Raw genomic sequence first — 11,597 nt, forward strand, 5'->3', positions numbered from 1 at the left:
GACAAACGGCTACAAGGATCCGAAGGAACTTAATATTCGAAACATGACTGGCTATTTCAAGGAGCAGAAAAGAAAACACTCTTCGACTCTTCTGATTCAAAACACTTGAGAAATTATGACACTAAATACAATATTTTCAGTACCTAAGGATGTCTTCTCACGGAAGTTTCTTCCAGTAGCGAATAGATCTCGTAAGATTACCCTCAATAGTACCTTATTATATCATGTGTTATTGAGTCATATGCTAGTTTACCAGTAGGTAAATATATGTAGATTACAGGAACTCTCATGAGTACTACTTGAGAATCATACTTATGTTATCCTCAGAGTAAAAAATTTCCCTGCCTTTATAACATTCTGAGCCCAAGATCCCTAAAGAGTTAGAAAAAATGCTCTTTCAGATCTAAACTCTTACTCATTGATGTATAAATCTTGGAAGAAGCACAGCACTTGTATATAATCTAGACGCATGGACCCCTCATCCAAAATTAGGATTATATAATGGAAAACTCGTTACTTTTAATACATTTATTCAAAACTTCTGCATATTGATGTTTAACATATGATGTAACAACATCTTACAATAAACAAAGATTGACAGACAAGAGCTGAGAAGAAAAAAACTGTATAAAAATTGCTACCAACAATAACTAAATCACGTAACAATAATATGTAGGACCAGCCTACGGTTATAAAAGACTTAAAACTAAGCTTATCAAAAGACTATTCTTGGTTGCTGAATTACAATAGTGGCTCCATTCATTTAGATTTAAATTCAATTGATGTTTTTCATTGACAGGCGCCGTCATTGTATAGCATTTCATATTATAGATAGCATTTAATATTATAGCAGATAAAAAAACGTGAATTAAAAAAATTAAGCCCCTCCTACATTTTGTGCAGTTGCCAATAATTTCCCATGGCAACATAAAATTTATTTGTATGGAAACCTGTTAACTCTATATCACTCTAAGGTGGTGCTATTTTATTTGTTTTCGTTGAAAACACTTATCAAGGGGCTTTAAAGACAAGTTTTGAATAATACATTGGCCACTCTATTACGCTTCATTTCTTGGAAATGCTTCACTGATTCGTAATTGCCTTAACTGAAACCAAAAATAAGGAACAAACACAACCTTTAACTGGTGATGGCAACTGCGATAAAGACGCAGTTGCCACTTCCCGGTCTTTTCCAATCTCCGCTTACAACTGTCGGCTTTCGGCCAATTCCGCAAAGGTCTTGATCTCAAAATCTTGCGGAATTGCGTCGGGTGTCTGCCCCTCGCGGAATTGGAGGTCGACTCGGCCGAAAAAGTTGTTGATGTCATAGTACTGACTTGCTGCCTCGCAGGGTATGGAAGCTTCGGGGTAGTCACACACCTGAGAGTGTAATCATTTGTGGATTTTATTTACCGTCGTAAAAAATATCAGTTGAAGGACGCTAAGTATTATATTTATTTAAAAAAAAATAGTATGGAGTCTACCGGAAATAAAATGCTCTTTTAACTTGAATCCTTCAAGTATATGTAGATGTGAATAGGATGGATCTTCTTGGTATAACATATAATATACCTATGTATTTTCACTTTTAATGTCTGTGAACTATTTATATATATCTATATATTATATATATGTTAAATATATATATTATATATATATGCGTGTGTGTGTGTGTGTATATTTATATGTAGAAACAAATTTTATAGCATCACCATGGTTCATAAACCTAGGCAATAATATATTTCCATACATTTTAACCGAAAGTGAATTTTTTAGTTGATAATGTGTGTATATACGCACACCAGAATGAGAATATGGAAACTTTTACATTTACTAATGACGCTGTTATCTTACCAATTTAGATTGATCGAAGACCAGCCCAGGCCCGCAGATGAACGAGAACATCCTGAACTTGATCAGGAGGTCGACATCCACGTACGGATAACATACGTGGAAGACCTGGCAGTTGTTATCCTGGTCTGCGTAATAACCATACACACGCTGGTCACACCTGGAAAGTGATTGCAGGTAAGATCTTACTGATTTATGTATCTATGTTCCATTTCATTCAAATCCTTTGGACCATTCCTGTGACAGCTGGTATTCAGGCCATTGGTCTGGTTAAACTATACTATAATAATAATAATTATAATAATAATAATAATAATAATAATAATAATAATAATAATAATCTTCTCTTGTCCATTTCCTCCTCTGGTTTGCTTCTGTAGCTCCAGTCTCTGGTTGTTGGTTACTGTCGTTGTGGTGGTCAGTTGGTGGATGACGACCTCCAAGTACCTGACCGTCTTCCCCTTCAATTGGGCTGAATACCTGGCTGCCGGACGAACCTCCTCTGTTGCCAGAGGTTCCATTTAAGTCGTTGTCGTTTAATCCTTCATTTCTTTCCATCATTGCTGAGTTTTGCTATTTAACCCATAGCTGGACCCTACCCCATCAGGAATAGGTACTCATTTACAGCTGAGTAGACTGAGGAAATTATGGTAAAGATCCTTTCCCAAGGAATCAACGCGAAGGAGAGCGGTTACCCATCAAACGAGTGACCAGCCCCAATGTTGCTTCACCAGTCAATTGACGGCCTAACCCACTCTGCCCTAAGAACCAGATATGTCCAAAGAACGATAGATGGAAATAACATCTCTCCCATATGTAGGAAGTGCAATACGAAAAATGAAACCATAAACCACATAGCAAGCGAATGTCCGGCACTTGCACAGAACCAGTACAAAAAGAGGAATGATTCAGTGGCAAAAGCCCTCCACTGAAGCCTGTGCAAGAAAGACCAGCTACCTTGCAGTAATAAGTGGTACGAACACCAACCTGAACGAGTGATAGAAAACGATCAGGCAAAGATCCTCTGGGACAATGGTATCAGAACAGATAGGGTGATAAGTGCAAATAGACCAGACGTGACGTTGATTGACAAAATCAAGAAGAAAGTATCACTCATTGATGTCGCAATACCATGGGACACCAGAGTTGAAGACAAAGAAAGGGAAAAAATGGATAAGTATCAAGACCTGAAAATAGAAATAAGAAGGATATGGGATATGCCAGTGGAAATTGTACCCATAATCATAGGAGCACTAGGCACGATCTCAAGATCCCTGAAAAGGAATCTGGAAAAACTAGAGGCTGAAGTAGCTCCAGGACTCATGCAGTAGAGTGTGTGTGTGTGTGATCCTAGAAACGGCGCACATAGTAAGAAAAGTGATGGACTCCTAAGGAGGCAGGATGCAACCCCACACTATAAATACCACCCAGTCGAATTAGAGGACTGTGATAGAGCAAAAAAAAAAAAATTATAATAATAATGTATATGTTTATGTATGTATGTTTAAGAGGGCAATTGTGAATAAAAAATGAGCAAAAAAAAAAAATTATAATAATAATGTATATGTTTATGTATGTATGTTTAAGAGGGCAATTGTGAATAAAAATGACATACGTGTTTGGTAAAAAAAAAAGTGATTAGTAGATTCTAAATAAACAATTCAGCCTAAAAATGTGTGTATGTGTGTATGTAGGTATGTTAAAAAGGGCACTGTGGTTAATAATAACAGCTACAGACGTATCCGGTAAAAGTGACTGATAGATTCTAAATATACGTATATATTCAGCCGAAAACTCGACGAACGTTTAAATACTCGGCTATGATGATGAAAATGGGTCTACTATTCCATAACTGTTCTGATACCCCGGACGCGAGATCGATTCTTGGGTGGGCATCAGAATAGCATCATATTTTTCTTCCTTTGGTTCTAGGGTTAGAGGTGACGAGCGTCTGCAGAATGTGAAGGGATCGAGAAGTTAAGAAGGCATCGTAATTATATATATATATATATATATATATTTGATATATATATATAATATATATATAGATATACATGTATATACATATATACATACCATGTATAAGTACATATATACATACATATATATATACACACACACACACATATATATATATATATATATATATATATATATATATATATATATATATATATGTGTGTGTGTGTGTGTGTGTATATATATGTATGTATATATGTATATATACATGTATGTATATATATATATATATATATATATAATATATATATATATATATATATATATATATATATATGTATGTATACATACATGTATATATATGTATATATATATATCATATATATACATGTATACTATAAAATCACAAAGTAACCACGTGATTTTGTTTACCAGCAAAAGCCACAGGGAAAATTTTAAAAAAAGAAAAGACAGAGTGCCAAGTACTTTCGTGTATTTAACACATCTTGTGCCCCGAAGATGTGTTAAATACACGAAAGTACTTGGCACTCTGTCTTTTCTTTTTTTAAAAATTTTCCCTGTGGCTTTTGCTGATATATACATGTATATATATATACATATATATCATGTATATATATATGATATATATATATATATATATATATATACATATATTAGATACTATATATATAATATCTAATAAAGGAGCCCATAAAAACGCCAAAACATAGAAAGAAAACACTATATTACAGACTGCTGTCTCCCTCTTCAGGTAGATGAATGAGAAAAGTTACAGAAAAAGTGGTTTATATACCAAGAGATCCATACACAGATTAGCCAATTTAGGTCACTCCAACCGATAATCCTCCTTTAACCCTCTGAAATATAGTATTTTCTCTCTATAATTTGGCTTTTTTATGGGCTCATTTTATTAGATGGAATTCTGTTGTAACAGAACATGTTTACCAGTCATATAAATAGTATATATAGTGGCCGACGGCGTTTCGCAACAATCCATTGCATTTCCAAGGCTGCAATGACACATATAATTTTTTTAAAATGAAAATGCAATCTGCAAAACGCAGATTGATATGAGAAAATGTTGAAATAATAGCCTCAGCCCAACACGAGGACAATCTTACGACTTTACAGTCAATCTTCATGAAAGAACTCCTTTCCTCGTTAAATGGCCAAGCGTCTTCCACACCTTTGTTTAGTTTGTAATCTTTTCCGCTGCTCTGTTTACTTCCTTTCAGTTTTACTTTTTTATGTTCAGTCACTTTCAATCCATGTACTGGGTAGGTTTGTTTTAAAGTATTCTAAGAAATGTATTTTTATCTTTACATTTTTATGTAGTGATGTTCCGTTTTGTTAACCACAAACACTCACACACACACACACACACACACACACACACATATATATATACATATCAATTTTTGTCACTATATATACTACATGCGTGACTTTTTTTTTTATATCCACAAGTAATAAGTCACCGATAGCGTTTGATATAGAATTTACTACACGTTTGGGATAACTTACTCCCAAGGTATTGTGAATTTGATTTAAGACGATATTTGCGTTTAACATTTGTGGAATATATGTGTGAGTTAACGAACGCGCACAACATATTCCGGCCTTGCTTGGAAACCTCACAGGTTCACCAAATATGCTCATAAAAGAAAGAAAGGCAGAGAGAATAAAAAAAGGGGCGATTTTTGTCTTGTTATTGTTCATTTGCAAATCTAAAATTTATAGTGTCTTCAAAAGTATCGCATTAAACTCATAGATAATGTGCCTGTTACTTGTGGATCTGCTCTCCGTGTGTTTTTACGACACTGATTCCTGAAAGTTTAAAGAGCCTGTCATGTTAATTTCAAGAACCTGTCTTCGATACCTTGCTTTATTTATCTCACGCATTGACATTAGCTAGAAACTATTTATTTAATTACCAACAGTTTCATCATCATATTACTATCTTGTTTTTTCACTTCGTAGCTGGATATTCTCTCTTTATGAAGCCCATTTTGCTGCTTTTCTTTGATAATAAGACTAATGTGATCAAACCGTTGCAATCAAATATCTTTTGCTTATAAAAATCACAACCCCCAGACGTCCATTGATCCGAGGAATTGCGCAAACATATTTCTTAGTCCAGGGCAATACTGAGAATCACGAATCTTTATTACATAATCTGGATACTGTTCAGTCTCATATGGACGTTTTGGTAACAACAAACAAGCGAAGGACTGCCGTACAATTTTTAGCCATTTGGTTTATAACTGTTCCTCACATAGAAAAGGGTATATAATGTAGATACAAATTAGCAAAGGGTAACAAATATGTAAAATTGATCAAATTAACTCATGCTTAATATGAGCAATCATCCTTTTAACTCTTGTTTTTTTTAATCTCATGAAGAACAAGACCAAATTAGACCGAGTCACAGAGAGGAGCTTTAGGTCCGTCGGGCGAACGTCCCAGCGTGGTAACAGATCTTTCCCCGACCTTGACAACGGCGTGTTCGCTCGAGACGTAACACTAGAGCCCTAACCACATCGCGACCGCCTACTCCTTTACCCCTCTCTCCATCTCCATTAAGACCCCTCTAGTGCCTCTATACACGTAATCAAAACAAAAGTGGCGTTGATCTCCCCGCCCGAAAGCTGCACTCTGTATTAGGCGTATCGCAAAACTGCGATTTCCTGATGTCTGACTACTGGGTGCGTTCGGTACGGATGAAACCCCCATTTCACGAGAACAAAGCTTCTATATTTATTCATCTGTATCCAGATCAATAGAGGGACGTCTAGCTGTTTAAATTCAGACTAGAATACGATGGTGTTTTGATTTTTGTAACACGCAAGTTAACCACTCGTTCTTGAAAATTAGAAACTAATGAAATACGACCCGAAACCATCAGACTGCCTTAAACGCTCCGAATGGTGTTGCCGGCGAGACATAAAAGATTGTCCCTGTTGTTTTTCCATCTTCAAGAACCAAACTCACACGAACTGCAGGTCGTTGCCTCGTCCCAAGGCCATTGATAAGGTTACAAGGAGACCCGATGACGAAAGTAGAACAGAGTTACATTAAAGGCCAGTTACAGACTTATATTTATAGAAGCCTCATTAACTTTGCAAAACTGCAGATGTAGGTAGGTACCGATTCCCTTTTCATTTGGACACAAAAATAGATAACGCCCTCCTTCGACTCGACTACCAAGTTTGGATTTTTGTTTTTAGAATGATGTAGGTTTTGCCTTTGTGAATCTGCGAACTTAGAACTATTTAATTTAAAAGCACATTTTATTTTATCGTAAATGATGGCACTTGCTAATGAAGAATGCTTGGTTTTTTACTTATGAATACGTTAAATTGGGGATGGATTAGAGTGATACTATTCTTAAAACTAGAATGAATTTTAAAACTAACAAACAATTTTCAGGTTCACAGTTTTACTTCTCCCAGGGTTAATTCTGAAGAAAAGAAATTAATGTGTCTTCGGTCCTTTCGAAAGATGTTAACGTCTTAATTCAATAAAAGTATATTTAGTGGTATTCGTTCTTGCTATTGGCAGACTTTTTTTTTTTTACCCTTTTTTGCACTTTTAACGATTTTTTACATGAGCCTGCAAATAACGATTTTAAATGTTCACATAATGAAATGACATTTTATATAATAAGTAAAAAGTCAGATATTTACGGTAACTGACAGATATTACCTATGGTAAAATGCTAGAATTTTTTTAGATTAACTTAATAATAATGTATACCACATTTTCCTGGGATTTCTTTGGGCATTGGTTACATGATATAATATTGATTAATATGATCTATATTAAATAAAAAATTTTATTATTATTATTATTATTATTATTATTATTATTAGTAGTAGTAGTAGTAGTAGTAGTAGTAGTAGAAGTAGTAGTAGTAGTAGTAGCAGTAGTAGTATTATTATTCTTATTATTATTAATTTGGGTATTGATTATATAACTTGATATTAGATTACATGACTTAAGTATGTGAAAGAACCGTATATTATTATTATTATTATTATTATTATTATTATTATTATTATTATTATTATTATTATTATTATTATTAGTTTAAATTCATGATTAAAAAAGTATTAGTTTTTATTTTTTTCGATGACATTGCACACTTATAAAAACGACCTTCGAGAAAAGTAAAAAAAAAAAACGAATAAATAAATAATTTAGAAAAATGATCATTAAGTAAGTATTAAAGTATTAAAACGGAAAATAAAATAAATATATTTACTGGATGATAAACGAAGAGAAATATTAAGAAACTGAAAGAAAGAAATTCATATATGACTAGACAATATGTTCATGAAATAATTAAATGATTTATTGTGTAGATTGGTATGAAATCGAAGAATACGCTAACACCAGAAAAGATATTATTAAGAATAAATTAATTCAGATATAAGTGGCCCATTGCAGGTGATCTAGCAGAATAATATATATATATATATATATATATATATAATATATATATATATATATATATATATATATATGATAATATATATATATATATATATATATAAGAGGAAATAAAAACATTTTCAAAAAGGGGGATCTAACAGAATATATACAAACAATGGAAATAAAAACATTAAAAAAAGGGTGATCCATAAGAGGCCCATCACAGGGTGATCTAGCAGAATACACACACACTCACACACACACGAAACAAAAAAGGAAATAAGAATATAAAAATGACACTAGACATAATACTAACCTTGGCCGTCCTTGACTGCACTCGGAGATGATAAACTCTATTTACATGATATATATTGTCCTAAAAGAGTTCATTTGCATTTGGGAGAGAGAGAGAGAGAGAGAGAGAGAGAGAGAGAGAGAGAGAGAGATGATGATGATGATTAGAGAAAGGAGAGAGAGAGAGAGAGAGAGAGAGAGAGAGAGAGAGAGAGAGATGGTAAAACAAAAACAACGATAAGAAAAAGGATTGAAAATCCCGAGAGAGAGAGAGAGAGAAAGAGAGAGAGAAAGAGAGAGAGAGAGAGAGAGAACAGAAACGGTGATGAGAGAGAGTGATGAGGACACTGAGAGAGAGAGAGAGAGAGAGAGAGAGAGAGAGAGAGAGAGAGAGATAGTTGTCCCTGCAACGCAACGTTCCACGAACTACTTACAAAAGTGTGTAAGATAACTTGAATAATGAACGGAGTGAACTTACAAAACAACACTTAGGGATTACCGATGCTTTTCAGTTCCTTGAAAACAAGATTCGGTGAAAGTAATATCATTTGGCATAGTTAAAAAAAAAAACATTTATAGTGTGATATGAGCACATGATTTTGTTTTATGTTCGTGTCATGGTCATATATTTTTCTTGTGTTTAAAATGTAGAGCTTTCAGTTTGTATTCTTCTTCTTCTTCTTCTTCTTCTTCTTCTTCTTCTTCTTCTTCTTATTATTATTATTATTATTATTATTATTATATTATCTCTACTAAAGATGTCAGTGCTACATACACATACATACACACAAACATATATATATATATAATATATATATATATATATATATATATATATATAGGATATATATATATATATATATATATATATATCTATACTATCTATCTATATATATATATATATATATATATATATATATTATATATATATATATATATTATTCCGAGGTACAGCGAATTGGATATAAAAGGACATTTGTAGCTTAATGCTAATATATATATATATATCATATATATATATATATATATATATATATATATATATATATATATATATTAGCATTAAGCTACAAATGTCCTTTAATATCCAATTCGCTGTACCTCGGAATTAAAATATTTTCATACATGTTGACCGAAGAGGAATTTTTTAGTTGATCATAATTTCGTCCTCTCGTGGATTCGAATTGGATATTGAAGGACATTTGTAGCTTAATGTATTTATGGAAATTATGGTGATGTGATAAAAATTCATATACGTATATATAAATGCAATTTTCTCCCTCTCTCTCCCGCCTATGGTGAGACGCATGCATGGAAAATGACTTACTTAGAGGAATCATAGAATATTAACAATATTATTCCAAATATCATCTGAAGGACAAAAGAAAAAAAAAACATGTATATTTTATATTTGCTATTTGAGGCCTATACTCTACGGAGGAGTTTCTTAGACATGCAAATATACAGATTCTCTATATATGTGCTAAGATTTATTTTATTACATCCCAATGGAAGATATAAGAAACACAGGAAAATTGTAATCTCTTTGGATATTATTATTATTATTATTATTATTATTATTATTATTATTATTATTATTATTATTATTATTATTATTATTATTATTATTAATACTATAACTATGAAATGATGATGTTGCCAAAATTAGCTCGATTTAATATTCAATTATACCTGAGACGAATTATGGCAGGAACAAAAATAGCTATATGTTTTTCAAAATCATATTTTTAAAACTAGGAATGATTAATTAGTGGTGGAGAAGATAAAAAGAAATGTGAAAAAAAATAAAAAAGAGGGAGAGGACACAGTAAGTAAATCAGCAAAAAAGAAAAAAAAATGTTAACAAAGATAATACAAATGCAACGATTATGGAGAAGTAGAAAATAAGTAAATAAGCAGGCACATTATGAAGCAAATAACTTGTAATTTTCACTTACTAACTCACTCACTCCGGTAGCTCTTGGTGACCCATGACCTCTTGCACCAGACCACTTCATGTTCCCCTGTTTAGTGCTGCATCTCTCCAGTTATTCTCAGGAGTCTTCATTCCCAATTCTCTTAATCTTTTAACATCTTTCTGTCTCATCCACTGTCTCCCTACCGATCTTCTTTCTCCTAAACCATCCATAACCACTTTAGGCATCCTACCCTCTTCTATTCTAGCCACATGCCCTGGCCAACATATTCTCTTATTTAGCCAGTAGTTTCTTTGAATGGCATATAGAAACGTTCTGTACATTTTATATCTGTATCTAAGAAATCAATATCATCTGCAAATGCATGGACTTTGGCTTTTGTATCTCCAAGATAAACAAAGGCTAAACGATACTTCACATTTGGAGACAGAAGGCGACCCTCTCTCATACATCTTTTTATTGCAGAAGATTCCGTCTCTTTTCTTTTTCCACCTGGACACAACTCTTACTGTTCTTGTGTCATACTCTCACCAAGTTGAGAGGCTTTCTTCGTATACTAAATTCCTTCGCAATATTCAACATTGATGGTTTATGGATGCTATCATATGCGTTTTAAAGTCTACAAATGTAGGGCATTTCAAGTTATCATCACTGATCGAAAACTTCACAAATAAACGAAAATTTGTTATGTGTAGAGTGACGAGATTTTTATGGTGAGTCAGGTCATGGAGAAGCATTGGGGCTATAATAGAGGTATATGGCAGGTTTTGTGTAGACTTTAAAAACCTGCCATACATCTCTATTATATTCTTGGTGCTTCTCCATGACTTTTCTAATCATTAAAATCTGATCAATCTTCACGGAGAAAATTATTGTTTATCTGTGAAGTATTTGTTCGGTTTCTGCAACAACCTCTCTCGGTTTCCTTCTGCTTGCACGTGGGAATAATACGTCTTCCTTTCGTCGTCTCCGTTACATTTGGGGTTAATATAAGAGGCGCGTAATTATTAATAATAATGAGCTTAGAGAGAGAAAAAAAAAAGACACTCACAGGAATCCTGTTTGTAAAGGGGTCCTGAGGACGGCTGTCGCGTTGCCAGG

At 33.2% G+C, this 11,597-nt stretch overlaps 1 protein-coding gene across 2 annotated transcripts in view; it reads right to left on the reverse strand.

Moving 5' to 3' along the window:
* Window positions 1-513: 513 nt before the first annotated feature.
* The window catches only part of LOC135219206 (U-scoloptoxin(01)-Cw1a-like), a 39,923-nt gene continuing 28,839 nt past the window's right edge, over window positions 514-11,597 (reverse strand). For both annotated transcript variants that reach the window (XM_064255766.1, XM_064255767.1), the window contains exons 2-4: window positions 11,548-11,597; window positions 1,855-2,011; window positions 514-1,380 (exon numbers count right to left, since the gene is read on the reverse strand). The exon at window positions 11,548-11,597 is cut by the window's right edge and continues 71 nt beyond it. In XM_064255766.1, the coding sequence (XP_064111836.1) occupies window positions 1,204-1,380; window positions 1,855-2,011; window positions 11,548-11,597 (384 nt within the window). In that variant the 3' untranslated portion in view covers window positions 514-1,203. The remainder of the gene's footprint in view (window positions 1,381-1,854; window positions 2,012-11,547) is intronic.

Source organism: Macrobrachium nipponense, chromosome 1 (assembly GCF_015104395.2).
Source record: "Macrobrachium nipponense isolate FS-2020 chromosome 1, ASM1510439v2, whole genome shotgun sequence".
Taxonomy (NCBI): Eukaryota; Metazoa; Arthropoda; class Malacostraca; order Decapoda; family Palaemonidae; genus Macrobrachium; species Macrobrachium nipponense.